Source organism: Lithobates pipiens, unplaced genomic scaffold (genome assembly GCF_037356315.1).
Source record: "Lithobates pipiens isolate NorthernLeopardFrog02 unplaced genomic scaffold, aLitPip1_a1.2 Scaffold_18, whole genome shotgun sequence".
Taxonomy (NCBI): domain Eukaryota; kingdom Metazoa; phylum Chordata; class Amphibia; order Anura; family Ranidae; genus Lithobates; species Lithobates pipiens.
In genome coordinates this window covers 541,348,486-541,371,607 of record NW_027507758.1, presented here as the reverse complement: position 1 = coordinate 541,371,607, position 23,122 = coordinate 541,348,486, and the positions used below count along the sequence as shown (strand labels likewise).

Below are 23,122 nucleotides of genomic sequence, written 5' to 3'. Positions count from 1 at the left end.
TGACCCGCTGTTGACTCACCGACAGTCCCATTCACTTTAATAGGACAGCTGGTGATGTGGCAGTGACACAACAAGGTGAGGGACGTGGTGGCAGCAGGTGAGTGGATGCCCGCTAACAAGTGCTTCCATGATGGATCTAAAGTGACAGGTGCTCTTTAAACGTAAGGACTTATTGGTAGTTAGAATCTTTAATATTTGCAAACAAAATTAAGGTTTCTTATTTAGAATATTAAGCTGTCAGGTTAGTAAAACAGCGATATCTGAGCCTATTCAATCATACAGTTTGTAGTGTACATAGATTTGCAAAATAATGGGATAAAGGAATATTCCTGAATTTTGTTTTATCGCCTGGTTACTGTGAATACATCAATGCAGTGCCTGTTATCTCAGCTTGCAGAGCTTGGATTCAAAAATGTAAATATTGCAGAATATACAGCCTCATGCTACATAACTAAGCTCCATTTCATGCTGAATAAACTAAATTATTAATGCATCCTAAATAGAAATTTATCTTTAGATAGATTTTTACCCCAAAAGCATTTTATAAAAAAAAATTGATATATAAAAAAAAAAAAATCGATAAAAAAAAATAAAAAATTATTTATATCCACCCTGATTCCTACTCTGCTGGGTGACTGGTGGCTACCAAGAGTACTGTACAGATCATCTATAGGAATTAATGGAGTGATGACACGTATGCTCGTTAGGGAGAGAGAACCCAGTCAGAATGTTTTCTTTGTAAAAGCTATGAATGAAACTATGACTGAAATAAAAAATGCTATACATGATGCCGTCTATTTCCAGAATTAACAGCATTTGTTTCTGAGTTCCCAGAATAAACTGTGTGTAAAGGCATTGGGGCGCCTGCCTTTACACACACATGACATTTAATGACATCCCAGTCTTAGTCCGTAGGGTTCAGTATTGCGTTGCCCACCCTTTGCAGCTATAACAGCTTCAAGTCTTCTGGGAAGGCTGTGCACAAGGTTTAGAAGTGTGTCTATGGGAATGTTTGACCATTTTTCCAGAAGAGCATTTGTGAGGTCAGGCACTGATGTTGGATGAGAAGACCTGGCTCGCAGTCTCCACTCTAATTCATCCCAAAGGTGTTATATCAGGTTGAGGTCAGGACTCTGTGCAGGCCAGTCAAGTTTGTGCACTGGTGCACAGACAAGTTGGAACAGGAAAGGGCCGTCCTCAAACTGTTCCCACAAAGCTGGGAGCAGAAATTGTCCAAAATGTCTTGGTATGCTCACGCCTTAAGAGATTCCTTCACTGGAACTAAGAGGCCAATCCCAACTCCTGAAAAAAAACCCACACCATAACCCCCACCTCTACCAAATGATTTGGACCAGTGCAAAAAGCAAGGTCCATAAAGACATGCATGAGTGAGTTTGGGGTGGAGGAACTTGACTGGACTACACAGAGTCCTGACCTCAACCCGATAGAACACCTTTGGGTTGAGACTGCACTCCAGGCCTTCTCGTCCAACATCAGTGCCCGACCTCACAAACGCACTTCTGGAAGAATGGTCCAACATTTCCATAGATACACACCTAAACCTTGTGGACAGCCTTCCCAGAAGAGTTGAAGCTGTTATAACTGCAAAGGGTGGGCCAACCCAATACTGAACCCTGCAGACTAAGGCTGGATTCACACCTATACAGTTTTAGTGCTTTTTGCATTTTGCAGATTTGCCCTAGAGTCCAAATAACATGGTTTCCTATGGAACACGATCTGTAGTGCAAATCAGCAAAATGCAAAAAGCACATAAAAATGCGTAGGTGTGAATCCAGCCTTAGACTGGGAGGCCATTAAAGTTCATGTGCGGTAACATTTTCGGTAGTATCAATGACTATGGTTGTTGTATTTTGCTCCTACCTTAAATGGACTTCTGTCGTGTACATTTTGCTTTTGTTCATGTACGTTCACGTTACGCTTTTTACCTTTGTTGAAAATCAATGACGACTAATAAAAATTGCTATTTGAAAAAACAAAACAAAAAAAAAACAAGTTAATGTGCCTGTAAAGGCAGCTGTCACAATACTTTTGACAATATATTGTATTTCTGTTACCTGTTGATCCTGTCAATTGATCATATATTTTTCTACTTCCTATAACGTGACAACTCTGCAGTGAGATCATGTACTATATATATTGTACAAGATCTCATATATATAAATATATATAATAATATGTATTATAATAATAATTATAATAATAATGTACCATCACCCTGTAAGACAGAAGAGTCTAAAGCCCGTACACATGGGCTGAATGGTGGGCAGCATCGCTTGGTCCACTAGAAACCGCCAGACGCTCTGCCCGTGTACTGCAGCCGGTCCAACAGAAGGCGGCCAGCTTCTATTAAAGGGGCATAGCAGTCCCCCCTGTCAAAACACAATAGCACAGCAGGGGAGATAGATGTACTAACATCTCTTAGTTAGTACATCGGCTCCTCTGGAGCTGTCAGTTTTTTTTTGTTCAGCCCTGAAAGAAAAAATGAGTAGTGTGTTCTAGACTTTAGATGGACATGTTGTTTTGAGTTGATGGGGACTATTTCCCCCTACTTGCAATGCAAATTTACACTTTGAATTTAGGGGACTGTAAACACACACACCTGAGCAGCGTTACTACCTGCAAAGGCAATGGATTGGGGTGTACATATGGCCACAATGCTTTCCACTGCGGCGCGACCAAATTTATCCGCACTGTCGCTCATGGCGGCCAACAGCGACTGACAGATGAGACTCAATCAACTGAATGGGGTGGTGGGGTTTTTAGGGGGTAAAACAGGCAACATAATGCCTCCTCAACACCTGTTAAACACCCTCCAAAGATCAATCCAATACTGATCACTCTTCAGAGAGCAACACGAGTGTAAACAAGCCAGGATTCTGCCAATTCAGATCTGTGCAGTGCCTTGACACGCATTGGCTGAAAACATTCCGAGTTTGGAATCCACTGATGCTTTTGATGAGCCTTTCATGGGAGTTTCAGCACACGTCAACGCATGACAAACATACCTGTTCAAGGTAATAACAAAAGAACACAGAAAACAACAGACACGCAAATGTGAAGTCAGCCTAAGTGATACTCAAATTAAAACTGGAACTGAAGTCTAAAGTGGAGCTCAACCCAAAAGTGGAAGCTCTGCTTGTTCACACCAGCCCCCCCCCCCCCACCCCCACTGCCATATTTGGCACTTTTTGTCAAAATCAGGTACCGCTGCACATTGATTGCGACGATCTACTGAACTTACGCCCCCTGCTGTCTTCTGGGAGACACAAGTCCCAGAAGAGAGTGGGACCTTTCAATAAGGGCAGCGCAACTCACACATGCACAGTAGGAAACAGGCTGGGAAGCCGCAGGGCTTCACTTCCTATTTCCCTTATAAGGATGCCGCTCCTGCACCCAAAGCTGATGGACAAATCGGCTAGTGGTGCCGACATCACTGGATATCACTACAGGTAAGTATCCTTATATTAACCACTTCCCAACTGGCGCATGCTGATGTACTTTGGCAGAATGGCATGGATGGGCAAATGGGCATACCTGTACGTCCCTTTAAATTTGGGGCCACGCCATCATGTGCATGCCGCCATCGTGTCTGCTGTAATGTCACAGTCACGATAAAAATCGCTGATCACCGCCACTACACAGCATCTCCCCGTTCTACCTAGCAACTAGTGACGCTGATCTCTGCTCCATGTGATTGGAGCAGAGATCAGTGTTCACTAAATTAAAGCCCAGCCCCCAACAGTTAGTAACACACCCCTAGGAACACTTAACTTCTACACTGCCACCCACTGGTTAACCCCTTCACTGCCTGTGTCATTTACACAGGAATCACTGCATTTATATAGCAGTGATTGCTGTATAAATGACAATGGTCCCAAAAATGTCCGATGTGTCTGCCATAATGTCGCAGTCACAATAAAAATCGCTGATCACCACCATTACTAGTAAAAACAAAATATTAATAAAAATGCCATAAAACTATTCCCTATTTTGTAAACGCTATAACTTTTGCGCAAACCAATTAATTAACGCTTACTATGATTTTCTTTACCTAAAATATGTAGAAGAATACATATCGGCCTAAACTGAGGGAAAAAAAAGCTTTTTTCTATATTTTTGGGGGATATTTATTATAGCAAAATGTAAAATATAATGATTTTTTTCAAAATTGTTGCTCTTTCTTGTTTATAGCGCAAAAAATAAAAACCACAGGGGTGATCAAATTTCACCAAAATAAATCTCTATTTTTGGGGAAAAAAGGACGTCAATTTTGTTTGGGAGCCATGTCACACGACCGCGCAATTGTCAGTTAAATAGACGCAGTGCCGAATCGCAAAAAGTGGTCTGGTCTTTGGCCAGCCAAATGGTCTGGGGCTTAAGTGGTTAACAGTCAGGAGCTACACTATTTGTAGCTCCTGACTAGGGTTGTCAACCGCCAGTATATTTACTGACAGTTTGTAAAAATCTGTGATTTTTTTATAACTACCAGTAACGGCTCTTTCACACGGAAAGGATCCGCGCTGATCTGCCCCGTGGACATCCGCTTGCTCAGCGGGGATCGCTCTGTCGATCCCCACTGAGCAGGCAGAGGACAGGTTTGTCTCTGCACACCGTGCAGGGACGGACCTGTCAGAGCACCGCTCTCCCCTATGGGGGATCGGATGAGGACGGACCGCAGAGTCCATCGTCACCCGATCCGATCCTCAGACGGATGGAAAAGTAGGTTTTTCCTCCGTCACACTTTTTCGGATCGGAGCGGGTCGGACATCAGCGGACATGTCACCACTGACATCCAACGCTCCATAGACCTCTATGGAGCATCCATTCAGGGCCACCTGAAAAAAGGCGGACTTGAGCGTATCAGTCGCGTGAAAGAGGCCTATATATCAGGGGCTGATATTTTCATGCTGTGTTGACTTTTTAAGTGTAAATCAAGCAAATGGCTTTGGTATAGGTATTGTCAGTGTTTCCATATATGGTTTATACTGTTCAAATATTCACTGTTTTAGTTTTCAATAGGAGTTCTGTAATTTCTTATGCCAGTAAAAAATCTGCTCTGCCAGTAAATTGTCCATGTTTTGTCAGTAAAAAATACTGTAGGAGGATGGCTACCCTGCTCCTGACTTTTAATTTTTTTTTTATTTATACAGGCTGGAACGACTCTTTAAAAAAAAAAATATGAGCAGGGAGAATTTTTATTGCAGACACAATGAGGTTGATTTATTAACGGCAAATATACTGTGCCCTGCAAGTCAACTTGTTCTAGATCTAAGGGGAAGCTCTGAAATGAGAGGAAGCTCTGCCGATTTCCTTAATTTAATCTCTTTTTGTATATAGCGCAAAAAATAAAAAAAACTGCAGAGTTGATCAAATCCCACCAAAAGAAAGCTCTATTTATGTGGCATAAAAAGGACCTACATTTTATTTGCGTACAGCGTTGCATGACCGCGCAATTGTCAGTTAAAATAAGTAGTGCAGTGCCGTATTGCAAAACATGATCTGGTCATGAAGGGGAGTAAATCTTCCAGAGGGCATGTGGTTAATATATATACATTATATATATAATATTTTTTTTTTTTTTATTATTATTTTTTTTTTAAATAAGGGTACAGGGCTGCTCTAAGAGGGTAGAGGGGATCCCAGTTCAGAATAGGGCTTTACAATTAATGCCAGCTAACACTTTTTGGCAGTTTTTAATATTTAAAAAAATCAGGTTAAACCACATGAATTAAAGCTGACTGCTGTATACACCCTGCCAGTGTTATATTGTTTGTTTGACATTCATGGAAATTTGGATAAAAATATAAAGTAGAGCATGTAAAATACAAAATAGGCATTCAAATACTGAATACCACCAATAAAGATATTAGGGCTGGTTTCACAGCACAAAAGCGCACTCCAGATCCATTCCGCGTGTTTTTTAATGCGTTTTGGTGTGTTTTTGATGTGTTTCCGCTTTCCAAATCCAAGTTGCATAATCCTGACCGGACGTCATATGACGTCCTCAGGATTATGAGCCGCTGCGCGCCCCCGGGGGCGTGCATCGCGGCGATCGTTATTGCGGGGTGTCAGTCTGACACCCGGCAACTACAATCTCAGTAAAGAGTCTCCGACGGAGACTCTTTACCACGTGATCAGCCGTGTCCAATCATGGCTGATCACAGTGTAAATTGGAAGAGCCGGTGATCGGCTTTTCCTCACTCGCGTCTGTCAGACGCGAGTAGAGGAGAGCCGATCGGCTGCTCCTCTGACAGGGGGGGTCTGTGCTGATCGATTATCAGCACAGCCCCCCCGAGGATGCCCACACTGGACCACCACCGACGCCACCAGACCACCAGGGAAAAGGTAATCCTCCCTAGACCACCAGGGATGCCAGTCAGCATAATGGATGCCAATCAGTGCCCATAATGGATGCCAATCAGTGCCCACAATGGGCATCACTGATTGGCATGCATTATTGTTTGGCACTGATTGGCATCCATTAGTACAGTATAACACCAATGCTGCCTATGAGTGCCCACCTGTGCCACCTATGAGTGCCCACCTGTGCCACCTATCAGTGCCCACCTATGCCCATCTGTGCTGCCTATCCATGCCCATCTGTGCCGCCTATCCATGCCCATCTGTGCCGCCCATCCATGCCCATCTGTGCCAGCTATCAGTGCCCATTTGTGCCACCTATCAGTGTCCATCCGTGTCGCCCATCCGTGTCGCCCATCAGTGCCGCCTGTCAGTGCCGCCTGTCAGTGCCGCCTGTCAGTGCCGCCTGTCAGTGCCGCCTGTCAGTGCCACATATCAGTGTCCATCAATGCCACCTCATCAGTGCCACATCATTGGTGCCCATCAGTGCCGCCTTATCAGTGCCCATCAGTGTAGCCCCATCAGTGCCCATCAGTGAAGGGGAAAACTTACTTATTTACAGAGTTTTGAAACTGAAACAAAAAAACTTTTTTTTTTCCCCAAATTTTCGGTATTTTTTGATTTGTAGCGCAAAAAATAAAAACCGTAGAGGTGATCAAATACCACCAAAAGAAAGCTCTATTTGTGGGAAAAAAATGATAAAAAATTCATTTGGGTACAGTGTAGCATGACCGCGCAATTGTCATTCAAAGTGCGACAGCGCTGAAAGCTCAAAATTGGTCTGGGCAGGAAGGTGTTTAAGTGCCCTGTATTGAAGTGGTTAATTGGACTGTAGTGTGTTTCTGCAAAACTGAAAACGCACTAAAAATGCATAGGTGTGACTCAGGCCTAAAAGAATGTAGCACATCAGCATCGGGTGAAATGGGCAGCTTTATATCTCAAAATGCCAGCGAAAGGAGTAATTGCTTGGCATGAATTCTGTACATGGTCCCCAATTTTCTGCCTATTAGCAATTTCTGAGTCATTTAAAATTGGCATTGTCTTCTTGTCTAAAATTGGTATCGTCTTCTTGTCTAAAATTGGCATCGTCTTCTTGTCTAAAATTGGCATCATCTTCATGTCTAAAATTGGCATCATCTTCATGTCTAAAATTGGCATCGTCTTCTTGTCTTGTTTTCTCTCTAGTGTAAAGCTTGCTTGTGGGCTAATGAATCTAATAGATTCCACCATCCATGCTAAACTGCATGGATGAAAGAATCCGCCTTTGCCAGCTATTGTATTTAGCAGCCATCAGGATCCATGGATCCTAATGGCTGATTGGATGCAGGATCCATGGATCCCCCTGATTGGATGCAGTCACTGTTGAGCCTACAATTTTCCATCTTTCTTCAACAAAAGTCAATTTAAAAACACACAAATATTTTTGTTGTGCTAGATGGTGCCAACAGAGCCACTCATATCTCAAATTTTGGACGACTCAGCAGGAATTGAACAGAATTCCAGCAGTGTAGTGCCAGCTTAAAAGTGATATTTTTATTATAATAAAGATGTTATACTTACCTGCTCTATATTGCACAGAGCAGTCCCTTACTTCCTCTTTGGCGGTCTGTGCATGTATACTTTAGAGCCGGGCTGTGTGCGTCTTTGGGCATGCCCCCCTGATCCCTTCTGATAGGAGTATGACTGACAGCAGCAGGGGTCTATGGCTTCCACCACCCTCAGTGTCTCCTCTTAGACCAGGAAGAGAGGAGAGCGGTGCTGTAGTCAAACAGCGCTAAAGTAGTGACACAACCCAGGTAAGTGCGTATGGATGGAAGTGGGTAGTGCAGAGTTTTTTACCTTAATGCTGAGAATGTATTAAAGAGGAACTGAAGTCTGCTCACATAGTTTGTAATAAAAACATCTTTGCCATTCTGAAGCTTCCCTCCAACCACTTTGCATATTATTTTATATATACTTTGAATCTGTACTTGCCAAATAGGCTGCAGAAATCTCCCTCCGCTGAGTCTGGCTGCAACCATTTTAACTGTGGGCAGCTGAAGCTGCTGCCTGTTCACTTCCTGGATTTACACAGAGGCACACCTCCAGCTCTGCAGCTCTCATTGGACCTCTTTCGACTCATCCCTCCTCCCTTCCTGGCAAACTCTCACCAGAGTGAGACAGAGAGCTGTGCATGATGTCATACGCCTAGGCTAATGACCAGACAAGAAAGAGGAAGTTGGCTGTATAACGTATTTACTGGCAGAAAAAAAAATGTTTTACTATCCGAAGTTAAAACAACAATGGCAGAGGATTTAATAGATGGAAAGATGAAAAAATTACTAAAGTTCCGCTTTAAGGTAAAAAAATAAAATAAAGACTTGAACCACTTTAAGGCTTGTATGTTATTTATGCATTGTTCATAGTGCTGTTACTATGGTAAAGGTTTATATTTAATAGTCATCTGTTTTTAACAACTTAACCACTTGCCTCCCAGGCCAATTCTGATACTTCTCTCCTACATGTAAAAATCATAATTTCTTTGCTATAAAATTACCCAGGACCCACAAACAACATATATTTTTTATCAGAGACCCTAGGAAATAAAATGACAGTTGTTGCAACTTTTTATGTCACGCGGCAATTTTGGGGAAAAAACACTTTCATGAATTAAAAAAGAAAACAAAACACAAAAGACCCCACATCTCTCCTCTAGGCTGGAAAGCCTGAAGCGGTGGTCTCCGCGGGGTAGCATCGATAGTTTCAAGAAACTATTAGATAAGTACCTGAACGACCACAACATACAGGGATATACAATGTACAGGGCCGGTGCTAGACTATTTTGCACCCTAGGCAAGACCAGCTACTTGCGCCCCCCCCCCAAAAAAAATTCAAAAAGAAAAATGTGATGGCTTTGTACAGTGTCATTAAATAATAGCACAATACACTCTTTGATCACAGATCCCAGTGTGTATTGTGTGACAATCTGTCACAATTTTTTTTTATAATGCCACTTTTTAATTACTTCACTGTGTGCCATTATAAAAAATATATTAGCGGCGGAACCCCAGGGCCCGATTGCAAGGGCGACCTGCGGTGGCCTGATCGTTCGGCCTGGATTAGGAGCATCATAGGCCTGGTGCTGAGGATTTTGGTGGGCCCTGGATTATGAAGCCCCTTGCCCTGTATGCTACATTCAAATTTTCTCTACAGCCCCGCCTTAACCACCACTTGTGCCTAGGCATTCTTTCCATTACCACCCACTGCACCTGGGATCCCTTTCCTCATTATCTACTATGCCTGTAGCCTCCCTTGCCTGACCACCCACTGCACCTACAGCCCTCTTCCCTAACCACCCAACATGCCTGGGCCCCCCATCCCTCACTATCCACCATGCCTAGGTACACCTTCCCTTACCACCTACTGTGCCTGTAGCCCCCTTTATTGCAGAAATACTACAGGAGATGGTCAGAGACTGCAAAACATACTACAGGAGAGGGTCAGAGACTGCAGACATAGTACAGGAGATGATCAGAGATTGCAGACATACTACAGGAGATGGTCCGAGACTGCAGACATACTACAGGAGATGATCAGAGACTGCAGACATACTACAGGAGATGATCAGAGACTGCAGACATACTACAGAAGATGGTCCGAGACTGCAGACATACTACAGGAGATGATCAGAGACTGCAGACATACTACAGGAGATGGTCCGAGACTGCAGACATACTACAGGAGATGGTCCGAGACTGCAGACATACTACAGGAGATGGTCAGAGAATGCAGACATACTACAGGAGATGGTCAGAGACTGCAGACATACTACAGGAGATGGTCAGAGACTGCAGACATACTACAGGAGATGGTCAGAGACTGCAGACATACTACAGGAGATGGTCAGAGACTGCAGACATGGTACAGGAGATGGTCACAGACTGCAGACATACTACAGGAGATGGTCAGAGACTGCAGACATGGTACAGGAGATGGTCACAGACTGCAGACATGGTACAGGAGATGGTCACAGACTGCAGACATGGTACAGGAGAGGGTTAAAGACTGCAGACATAGTACAGGAGAGGGTTAAAGACTGCAGACATAGTACAGGAGAGGGTTAAAGACTGCAGACATGGTACAGGAGATGGTCAGAGACTGCACACATAGTACAGGAGATGGTCAGAGACTGCACACATGGTACAGGAGATGGTCAGAGACTGCACACATGGTACAGGAGATGGTCACAGACTGCACACATGGTACAGGAGATGGTCACAGACTGCACACATGGTACAGGAGATGGTCACAGACTGCACACATGGTACAGGAGATGGTCACAGACTGCACACATGGTACAGGAGATGGTCACAGACTGCACACATGGTACAGGAGATGGTTAAAGACTGCAGACATAGTACAGGAGAGGGTTAAAGACTGCAGACATAGTACAGGAGAGGGTTAAAGACTGCAGACATAGTACAGGAGAGGGTTAAAGACTGCAGACATAGTACAAGTGTGTCCTAGCAGTGTGGAAAAACATTGATCACTGCAAACAGGGGTTTACAAGATATAACTATTAGTGGCAAAAAAAAAAAACACATATTTTTAACAGTCATTTCTCAAGCACAGGAGGACAGTAAATAGTTAACATGTCTGTGAAGCTCCCAGCTTGACCAGCTAATTCCTTCAAAGATAACAAGGAAAGTTAGATAAATCAGGGATGGCTGACACCAACTCGGGCACAAATAACTATAGAAACAGCTTAAGTTTGAAGGTCTTGCAGAAGTCTAATCATCAGTCACTGTGCTGTGCAAATACAAACACAGATAAAAAGCAGTGTGAGAAGATAGAGGGGAAGTCATCCTGATCATTGTCTAATCTACACACAGGACAGGAGAACACACCGATTATTACACTTCTGCATTAAAAGTGAGTGTGTGACATGATCATACCTTCTTCTTTCTCAGGTATGTCGGATCCTCTGCATCTCATCCTGCTCTGGTCACTGGCATCTTCTGATCAAATGTGGCGGGCTGGGCAATCTGATTGGCTAATGGGGTGGTGGGAGGCGGAGCAACGTAGAAGTCATGCCCTCCCACTCAGAAGAGCAGCGCTATTGGCTGCCTGACACACTGGTCTGTCCCTCTCCCTCCATCATGTGAAAGCCGTGGGATGGAGAGGGGGAAGCTGAACACCGCTCTGCTTAATAACACCCGCCCGCTGCACTGAGCGCCTTGCTGTCCCGGGGCCCCTCTATCAACAGCCCTGCTGGGAGCCTGGGGAGCGACAAGGAGGAAGAGATGAGGCAAGGGTCAGCAGCGCCCCTAGGTGGCAGTGCGCCCTAGGCGGCCGCCTAATCCGCCTAGTGGTTGCACCGGCCCTGACAATGTAGTACAGACATATAATCACACACATAGGTTGAACTTGATGGACTTGTGTCTTTTTTCAACCTCACCTACTTGGTAACTATGTATGTAGGGTTTACAACTGCCTTGGCTGGACGTGACGTCATAACGCCTCGGTCAGCTCTATGGTGAAATTTCTTCTCTGGCTTTCCGATTGCATGAGCGAGACCTAAGAAGTATCGGAGAAGAACCGGAGGGTGGCAGGATTGAGGGAGGAGGATGCCCCCTCCCACCACCTGTAAAAACAATCAAGAGGCTGAACATCCACTATGATTGTTCTTACGGTGCAGGGAATCATTGGCTGCACCCATCATTCAGATATCACCACTTCAAGTCCCCGACATCATCTGACGTGAACCCGGGTGAAGTGGGTAAAGTGGAAGTAAAGGCAAAACCTAACTAACTCTAAACCTACTCTCAGACAAATTCCAAACCTAATCTATCTAGCCCTGTAAAAAAAACATCTCTACACTTCCCTGTTTTGTAGTCGCTCCATTCTGGTCCCAGACTGAGATGTAAGCGGCGGCTTCAGTGATAGTAGAGACAGCCGACGACGGAAGCCCCATAGTGAGTCTATGGGTGACTTCCCAGGAATTTCCAAACCGTTGTCGGCTTTCTCCTGCACACAGAGGGTGCTGCTGGAGACTGGACCAGAGCGGCTGCAGAACAGGAAAATAAAGCGATTTTTTTCCTTTGTTACTTTATGAATGTATGGCATACTTCTCCACATGCATCCCCCACATATGCCCTCCCATAGGTATATCTGGCTCTGCTAATATGAACTGGGATACTTGTGTTCCCCCTTCTTTTGTTACAATTTTTTGTAATAGGCATTGATAAGGCAGTACTGATGGGCACAGATAAGGCGGCACTGATGGGCAAAGATAAGATGGCACTGATGGATGGCACGGATGGGTGGCACGGATGGGTGGCACGGATGGGCACTGATAGGTACCACTGATAGATGGGACTAATGGGCACTGATAGGTGGCACTGCTGCGCACTGATGGGCGGCACTTTTGCTTATACTATAACTATAGGGGGCAGGTGGGCACTGATAAGCTTGCGCCAGCTAGCCATGATCGGGACTGAAGTCCCTTTCACGGCCACCGGTGATCAGCTTTTTGTTTCTCCTCGCGCTATCAGCACGAGGAGGAAAAATAGCCGATTACCGGCTCTGTTGTCATCACATGATCAGCTGTCATTAGCTGACAGCTGATCACGTGGTAAGGGGTCGGGATCGACCCCTTACTCCGATCTGTGATCGGGCAAGTCTCATAGACTCGCTGATCACAGAGCGCGCCTGGTTGATGGCAGCAGATTTTTATCAAGAATGTCCTAGTACATTTTTCTATTCATCCTTTCTTCAATGATATGAAGTTTGCCAGTACTGCATGCTGAAAAACAGCCCCACACCATGATGTTCCCACAACATCACAACATTTTTCCACAGTGAAGCCCATCAAGGATTCAAAGTATTTATTTAACCAGTTCCCGACCATGTCATGCGAAATCCGCGAAATCCGGTATGGGTACGTTCTAGCCTATTTCGGGGCACCAGAAGGAGCGTGCTCGCCGTCGCATGTGGCCAGCGGGCATGATCGCTGCCGGCCACACACAATCGCATACACGAGTGCCAGCACAGGGATTTGTGTGTGTGTAAACACACAAATTCCTGTGCTGTCAGAGGAGAGGAGGCATATCATTTGTTCCTACTAAGTAGGAACTCTCCTCTCCTAGTCAATCCTATCCCCATACAGTTAGAACACACTGAGGGAACACACAACCCCTTGATCACTACCTAGTGTTAACCCCTTCCCTGCCAGTGTCATTTACACAGTAATCGGTCCGTTTTTATAGCACTGATCGCTGTATAAATGCCAATGGTCCCCAAAAAGTATCAAAAGTTTCCGCTCTGCTCGTCATAGTACTGCTAAAAAAAATCGCAGATCACTGCCATTACTAGTAAAAAAAAAATGACATAAATCTTTCCTATAGTTTGCAGACACTATACATTTTGCGCAAACCAATCAATATATGCTTATCGCATGTTTTTTTTTAACCAAAACTATGTTCAAGAATATATATTGACCTAAACTGATGAATAATTTTTTTTTTATTTTTTTTATTTTGGGCATATTTATTATAGCAAAAAGTAAAAAATATTGTTTTTGTCACTCTTTTTTTGTTTATAGTACAAAAAATAAAAAATCGCAGAGGTGATCAAACACCACCAAAAGAAAGCTCTATTTGTGGGAAAAAAAGGATGCAAATTTTATTTGGGTACAGCGTTGAACGACTGCGCAATTGTTAGTTAAAGCAACGCAGTGCCAAATTTTAAAAAGTGCTCAGGTTAGGAAGGGGGTAAAATCTTCCGGGGCTGAAGTGACCCCACCCCCCCTCTGATGTAACGCAGGTTTCCATTACATCAGAGGGGGCGGGATCACCCACACGTCACTGGGGAAGCCCGACTTTCCCCTTGCGTCAGAGGGGGCGGGGTCAGGTGACGGGTGGCCCCGTCCTCCTCAGCTAAGACGTGTCAGGCTGCTGAGATTCCCACAGTCTCTCCGGTGGAGACAGGATGGATGAGCTGCGCTGGATCATCGGGAGAGATCACCCATCGCTGGACCCCGGAGAAGAGATCAGATCACCTTCGCTGGACCCCGGAGAAGAGATCACCCATCGCTGGATAGCAAGAGCGGATTACCACTGCTGGAATCTTTTTTTTATTTTTAATAAAAGACTTTTCCCAATGGTGTGTGTGTTTTGTAACCCTTTTTTATACTTTCTTTGTGAAATGGTAGGGGTAATTTCGTACCCCCTTAACATTTCTAACAGGGGGGGCGGGATCTGGGGGTCCCCTTGTTAAAGGGGGCTTACAGATTCTGATAAGCCCCCTGCCCGCAGACCCCCACAACCACTGGTCAGGGCTGTGGGGATGCGGCCCTTGTCCCCATCAATATGGGGACATGGTGCTTTGAGGGGGTCACAGACCCCCAAAGCATCTTCCCAATGTTGAGGGCATGTGGCCTGGTATGGTTCAGGAGGGGGGGGTGCTCTCTCATCCCTCCCTCTTTTTCTGCGGTCTGCCAGGTTGCGTGCTCGGATAAAGGGTCTGGTATGGATTTTTGGGGGGAACTCCATGCCATTTTTTTTACATTTGCCATGGAGTTCCCCTTAAAATCCATACCAGACCCTTCAGGTCTGGTATGGATATTTGGGGGGAACCTCACATCATTTTTTTTTTTATTTGACGCGGGGTTCCCCTTAATACCCCTACCAGACCTGAAGGGCCTGGTAACTGAATTTGGGGGAACCCCATGCTTTTTTTATTTTATTTTTTTTATCAATGACTTTCAATGACTGCTCTCTGTATTACGGGGAGCCGACAATACATTATAGCCGCAAGTGCTTTTAAATTATTTTTTTTCCTGCAGAAATGACACTTTGTACAGGGACAGTTCTAAGCACGGGAAACATGCGCCCCTTTACAGGCATACTATACACACCCCAGGTACGAAATTTAAAGGAATATTACACTTTTATTGTTTCACTTTAAGCATTATTAAAATCCATGCTCCCGAAAAATGTTAGTTTTTAAAACTTTTTTTGCATTGACACATGTCCCCTGGGGCAGGACCCGGGTCCCCAAACACTTTTTATGACAATAACTTGCATATAAGCCTTAAAAATTAGCCTTAAAAAATTTCTCCCATAGACTTTTACAGGGTGTTTTTCGAATTTGCCGTGAACATCCCAAATTGTTCGCTGTTAAGCGAAAAGGCGAACAGCTAATGTTCGCGTCGAACATGAGTTGGACTCGAAGCTCATCTCTATTGTACACTTGGTTGTTTAATTAATGTAGCACATGACACCATTGTGGTGGTGTCTTTTATGATTTTTTGAGCACTGCTTACATATTTCTTTTCATCATATTGGCTGGTATCACAGTTAAATAATCAGCTGCAGTTTCCACTTTTCTTATTTACAATATACGACTGAGTGCAGATTGATCCTTATTTTTATGATAGTCTGTGCTCTTTCGGCAAAAAGCATTATATGATATCGCCATTAGTAGACAGTGGGGGACCATAGGTCATATGCTCCCCAATACCTAGAAGTGCCAGGGTATTCTTATTATCATTTTTTTTTTCATCTTTTCCTGTTTTTCTCCTATTTTTATGATAGTCTGTGCTCTTTAGGTGAAAGAAATGACATGATATTGCTGGTAGGAGACAGTGGGGGAGCACAGGTTATATACTCCCCCAATTTCTGAAGTGCCAGGATCTCCTTATCTTAAACATTTTAAAAAAAAGTTTTGCTATTATTTTTATGATAGTATGTGTTCTTTAGGCAAATAGGATAGATTATATGATATTGCCATTAGTAGGCAGTGGGGCACCATAGGTAATATGTGCCCCCATACCGAGAAGTGCCAGGATCTCTTCATTATATAACATTTTTAAATCTTTTTCTGTTTTTGTCTTATTTTTATGATGCTATTTAGGTGAATATAATTACATGCTATTGCCGGTAGGAGACAGTGGGGGAGAATAGTTTGTATGCTACCCCAACCTCTAAAGTGTCGGGACCTCCTTATCATAAACTTTTTTTTTTTTCTATTTTTTTGGTAGTATATGTTCTTTAGGTAAATAGGATAGATTATATGATATTGTCATTAGGGGACAGTGGGGGAACATGGTTTATATGCTCCCCCAGCCACTGAAGTTCCGGGACCTTTTTTTTCTTTTTTCTTCAATTGTTTTGGTAGTATGCGTTCTTCAGGTGAATAGGATTCTATGATATTGCCATTAGTAGACAATGAGGGGGCATAGCTCATATGCTCCCTTAGATTCAGAAGTGCTGGGATTGTCAGAACTGGCTTAGCCCTTCCTTCTCTGGGCTGGCTGCTCAGCTGTCGGCTAATTGACAGCTCTCTCCACAGTTACCAGCTGTTCCTGATCATGCTCGTCTGACCCGCCTACTTAAAGCTGTCCAGCTCACTTCATCTCTGCCTTCGCCTTGGGTCACATCACAAGAAACCATCTCCTGTGGTTCTGTTTAACCGGTTCCCAACCAGCGCACGCCAATGTACGTTGGCAGAATGGCACGGGCAGGCAAATGGGAGTACCTGTACGTCCCTTTAAATTTGCCGCCCTGCCGTCGCGAGCGCGCCGCCACCGGAGTCCAGTCGCGAGACCCGCGAACTTGATCGACGCGGGCATACCCACGATCGTCTCACGGGGAGGCTGAACAGGGAAATGCCGTTGTACACAGCATCTCCCCGTTCTGCCTAGCAACTAGTGACACTGATCTCTGCTCCATGTGATTGGAGCAGAGATCAGTGTTCACTAAATTAAAGCCCATAAAAAAAGTTCTCTTTCTCCACCTCTTGCAGTCAGTGATATGCACTCATGCACAGTGCCGGCAGCTGTGATCAAACATCAGCTAAAGCCTTTTGAGCAGAACGACATGGTTTTTAAGTGAAAAACTGTATCTATTCATTAAGGTAAGGTAACCTACCAGAAGTGACTATAACACATAAATAAAGAATGCACAGCACACAAGTCTTAGCCCTTGTACACGCGGTCGGAGATTCCGACAACCAAATCCGTCGGATTTTGTCTGTCAGATCTTGTCCGAAACTGTTGCACACACACGGTCGGACAGAGTTGTCGAAAAATCCGATCTTTCAGAACGTGATGACGTAATTTCGTTACGATGGGACTACGTTCAGGCTAGTAGCCAATAGCTTTGATGTAGGAATTTGATCTGAGCATGTGTGGCACTTTGTCTGATCGGAATTCTCTACACATGATCGGAGTATGTCCTATCGTACCAGTTTGTCGGAAAATATTTCCAGCAAGTTTGAAAATTTGGTCCGACGGATATTCCGACAGAAACAGTCCGATGCATACCACACACAGTCGGATTATCTGACAACACGGTCCGATAGGACACATTCCGACGGATTCTCTGACCGTGTGTACAAGGGCTTAGAATTAGACTATAAGGAAGGTGGATTATGGGGCAGATTTATAAAGCATTTTTTTTTTTATAAAACATTCAATATAGTAAGGGCTAAAATAATATATAAAAAAAAAAAAAAATTGTAGTCAGGGAAATATGAAATGAATAAATGAATAAGAAATATTGCTTTAAATATTTTGTATTTTAACTACCAGCAAGTGGTGGAATTCTATTTCTCAGGTTTACCTAAATATTCTTAGATGGTCTGTTAAAGTGGTTCTAAAGACTGACTATTTTTACCTTAAAAGAGAAGTTCACCTTTTAACAAAAAATAATAAATGCACTTTTTTTTGCAGGTAAAAAATGTTTTTTTTTTGTGTCTGGAGCCTCTAAAGCATCTAAAGCATGGCACTAAGGATCTGCTGTTCACTGGCGTCATGCCGGTCTCCTGCAGACCTGTCAGTGTACCTCCATGCCCGTACATCGTACAGGGGGGAGAGAGATCCCCACAACCTGTCAGAGCGGTGGATGAGGGGGAAGCACAGGGCTGGTCTCTTCGTGACATTCTCACGATATACCCTAAATATGGGTGTAACATGTTACGAAAGGTGAACTTATCCTTTAATGCATTCTATACGTTAAAGGAGAAATATAGTCAAAGCTCGTTTGGCTGTACTGTACTTCTCTTATGGATCACAGGAGTGCAATTATTTTTGTTTTCAGCAGAGAACGAAGTGAAGTCTACTCTCTGCTGACATCAGCGATATCGGTCCAGGCACCACGGAGTCTGGATTCGCCAGGTGCCTGGACTGACACCTGGCTCAGCCTCTCAGCGAGCCGCTGTGAGCATGAGATGCCTGCTTCCCGCCCCTCCACAGCTCAGCGCTCCAATGAGCGAGGAGGGAGAAGAGCAGAGAGATGCGACCGACAGTCTACAGCTCTCTGATCACAGAGCTCTGAACACTGAGCGATTTCTCTTTTAAAGAAAAAAAATGCCTATAGGAATGCCCCTATAAAAAGCCGGGACCACTGGCAGGGGACCCAAGGAAAAAAGGTTCAGGGCTGCTCTGTGCAATTTAGCAGAGCAGGTAAGTATAAGTATTACACAGTGCAAGTAAGTATAAATCTCTGCTATTTGAAAAAAAAAAGCATTTACAATTACTAAAACTAAAATAAAAATGCTGTCTATAGGGCTCAATATCCCAAGCTGACAATTACATTTGCGAGTGGATTTTGAGGGCTGGCAAGTGTGGGCTGCCTGGGAGTGGGCGGGGGTTGCGGGGGGAGCACTGCCGACAGAGATTATAGGGGAAGAGAGAGGAGAGCTGTCACCTGGTTTATCAGAGCGCCAGGGAACATAACAGCTTCCATTTCAATAGCTGTGTGGTCCCCGCCGCACGCTGTGATATACAGCCCCTCCTCTTTGTCCGGACACTTTGATTGACAGATCACCCGTCCAAACCTGGGATAGGTGATCTGTCTATCAAAGTTCTCCAGACAAGGGGGAGGGGCTGTGGAACACACAGCTATTGAAAAGAAAGCTGTTATGTTCCCCGATGCTCTGATAAACCAGGCATCAGCGGCTCTCCTCTCTCTCAGACTGCATTGGTGACACAGGCTGCATTGGTGACACAGGCTGCACTGGCAGGCACAGGCTGCACTGGCGGACACAGGGTGCACTGGCGGCAGAGGCTGCATTGGTGTACTGTACGCTGGCAGGCTGCATTGGTGGACTGGACGCTGGCAGGCTGTATTGGTGGACACAGGCAGGCTGCCTTTTTGGGCACGGATAAAAGTTGCTGTTAATATTTCTTTTTATAACTTAATTCTGCATAAAACATTTAAGTGTAATTTCATAAGATAATTTATGAGGGTGTGTTAAGCGGTGGAATTAGGGGTGGAGCAGGGTAGGGGTTGGGCGGAGAAACTGGTGGCGGGTAACCCTTGAGGCCTGCCTAGTAGCTCAGGACTTGAAATTTTGAGCCCTGCCATACAGTACATGAATAAATCATAAAAGTGAACTGTGGCTCCTCTCTCCCTGCCTGCATTGTTCACACAGGCTGCATAGAGTCTCACTTTTTTTTTTTATCCAGAAAAATAGAGTCTCACTTTAAAAAACAAACAAACATACGCCTTTGAGAGTCATCAGCTTACCCCGTATTAAACATTAATTTTATATAAAGATCACGTCTAATATTTTTTTTTAAACAACATTAGCCCAATACCAATATAACCAATACCAGACAGCACATTCGCTCCTGCCAGTATATGTACTGTCTGGAGCTATCCATAGTGCTGAAACTGATTTTCCACAAAAAAAATATATGACTGTAAATATAGAAGCAAAAGATCAACACCGGCGTGAAGATCAGGACCTTGGCCATCAAATTTACAAGATGTCCCAGCAGGAGAAAATGCGGGAGGGGCCTGGAGGCTTAAAGAAGTACTCCAGGAGATGTTTTTAATTTCTGCTGGCACACAATAAGTTAAAAATAATGAGGCGTACATACACCACCTCCTGCAACTCTCTTTACTACTTCCGCCACCCCAACTTTGGGTCTCCTACACTGTAGCCATAGCATTGTTTGCAGCAGCACTGGCCGTCCTTCCTCTTCCTTTGCCCAATCATAGAACAACACAAAAAGGAAACCCCCAGCTGGACTTTAATGGCACTGGCGTAGTAGATTATTGAAAAAGGTAGAATTTATTAAACATAATACAACAAAATTAACATTAAAATGTATTGGAATGATTACAATTGCTGTACACAAAATCACCACACAGATTGCACTATGGGTTTACCCAACGCATTTCAGATTATCAAATATCTCTTTCTTAAGGGGTGTTATGAGACGGTCAATCGTGTATCTACAATATAGTGATTTCAAAAGGTCACAAAAATGATTGTATAACAATCAGTGGTACAATATATGTCTATATTAAATGTATTTGAACAAACTTACGCATATTGTGGTGGTGTCACCAATGAAACATTCCATAGAACTATTAAAAACAAACATAGAGAGAAATGTGTCTCCATAAACCTCCTGCTTAAAAGATGGAATTAAAATTGAAAAAATGCCAGACTCTCCCCAAGGGACAATGGACAGCTAAGGATGCTGAAGCCATATATACAGTATAGGGTCAACATAATTAGAACTTGTTATGTTATTACGTTTACTCTTTACTATATATCTCATCATTTTTACCCACAGAGCGTCGCCCGCTTGTTTGGCTTCAGCGTCCTTAGCTGTCCATTGTCCATTGGGGAAGTCTGGCATTTTTTTCAATTTCAGTTCCAACACTTCTATGCAATACTAAAGCATATCGACAAGACCAGCCCATTTAAGCAGGAGGTTTATGGAGACACAGTTCTGTCTTTTGGTTTTTAATAGTTTTTCAATTTCAATTCCATCACTTCTATGTTAGTTTGTTCAAATACATTTAATATAGACATATATTGTACCACTGATTGTTATACAATAATCTTTGTGACCTTTTGTAACCACTATATTGTAGATACACGATTGACCTTCTCATAACACCCCTGAAGAAAGAGACATTTGATACTCTGAAGCGCGTCGGATAAACCCAGAGAATTTCATAGTGCAATCTGTGTGGTGATTTTATGTACAGCAACTGTAATCATTCCAATACAAATTTATTGTTAATTTTGTTGTATTATGTTTAATAAATTCTACCTTTTTCAATAATCTACTACGCCAGTGCCTTTCAAGTCCAGTTAGGGGTTTATTTTTTGTGTTTAACTAGTTTGGATGTTGGCACCCCACAGAAATATGATCGCCGATTCAATTTATTAATATTAGAACTTACATTCTGTACACCTATTCACAAAATCCAATGCTTTTGATGCATGGGCAGGGAAAAGGATGGCAGGCAGATTGTCTGCTGTGTAGAAGAGCCATTTGCCACCTCTTGGAACACTGGAGTATAGCAAAAGCTATACTAGGAGCACTCATTGAACCAGTAAATTGTAAACAAAATAGAAAGATCCAGGAGGTAACATACACCTTCTTGCTCACCTGCAGATTTGAAATGCTTACTTTAATGCTTCTTTAAAGGGTTCTCTTTTAGCACAAATATGCTGCTCCCATGTTCATATTACAAACAATATAACAATGCAGATTTTTATCATACTAACACATGGTAAAGTGGAACTCTATGAATTTTCTTTATTTTCAATTGATATTGATCCAGCTCAGCACAGTTTAATTATCGATATCCTATGTCTAGAGGGCTGCTGTGGATGCTGAAAACCCCTGTAACAGCCTACGCTACATACAGTGATAGCAACAATCTTCCAGGTCCTGCTCAAGTGACTTCCCCTTGGCACACTGAGTGTCACTCGCTCAGCACTGCCACGCATCAAAGGACATCTTTTTTTACAGTGAATACAAGGCATACTCCAATTAGATGAGGTAGAAAGGACATCAGTATCGTCAGGATCTACCATTGTCCCATCACAGAATGCCTTGTATTCACTATAAATATTAATGCCAGTTGTGCCAAGTGAGCGACACCCTGTGTGTAGAGGGTAACCCGCTCTAGCAGAACCCAGAAAATCACCGCTATCACGTAAAGCACGGACTGCTACAATGGTTGGCAGCATCTCCAGTGCCCTCCAAATATCAGATATGGATGATTACATCATGCCAAGCTTGCTCAAACTTAGGTTGGTAATAAAGACGATTACTTGAGTTGCGCTTTAAGTTTTTAAAGTTTCACATGAACAATAACTGACCATTTTTATTACAGTAACACAAATAGCCCAACAGCGATTGGCAAGGCTGTAACAAAAAGCATGGAGACATAGTCAAAAGGTTCTGTTGTTCCATAGAAAACTAGAAGGGGGAGATGCAATGATTTAGGGGACTTTGACCATGCAATGAGTTTAATGATTTTGAAGTAATTCTGAAACTGCTGCCTGCTTGTAATTTTCACACTACAATTTCATACAGAGAGCGATGTAAAAAAAATAAAAAAAAAGTTAGTTTTAAAGACCCTTTGTTATTTGGGCGATCTTAGAAGAGAATTACAAGCCTTGTTCTAGCTGTCAGGGAATCCACAAATGCTCATATAACTTACCTTCACATCCATGATGTACAAAAGATGACTTCTGGTGGTACATGGTTATCCTTCAATAAGGTAGGCTGTAGAAGCAGGATACTGTGTTGGTTCTCACTTCTGTGGATATGTTGTGCTGGCTCTCAGTCCTGTGTATATATTTTGCTGACTTTCATTCCTGTAGATCTTCTGTGATGGCTCTCAGTCTTATACACATATTGTGCTGCGTCTCAGTCCTGCAGATCTACTGTACTGGGTCTCGGTCCTGTAGATCTACTGTACTGCGTCTCAGTCCTGTA

The 23,122-nt window shown here is 43.5% G+C and overlaps 1 protein-coding gene across 1 annotated transcript in view; it reads right to left on the bottom strand.

Annotated features, from left to right (window-relative positions):
• Positions 1–22,887, bottom strand: part of LOC143986759 (uncharacterized) — a 111,092-nt gene extending 88,205 nt beyond the window's left edge. The window contains exon 1 of the mRNA XM_077485164.1: positions 22,845–22,887. Coding sequence (XP_077341290.1) covers positions 22,845–22,887 — 43 coding nt within the window. The remainder of the gene's footprint in view (positions 1–22,844) is intronic.
• Between the last annotated feature and the right edge of the window lie 235 nt (positions 22,888–23,122).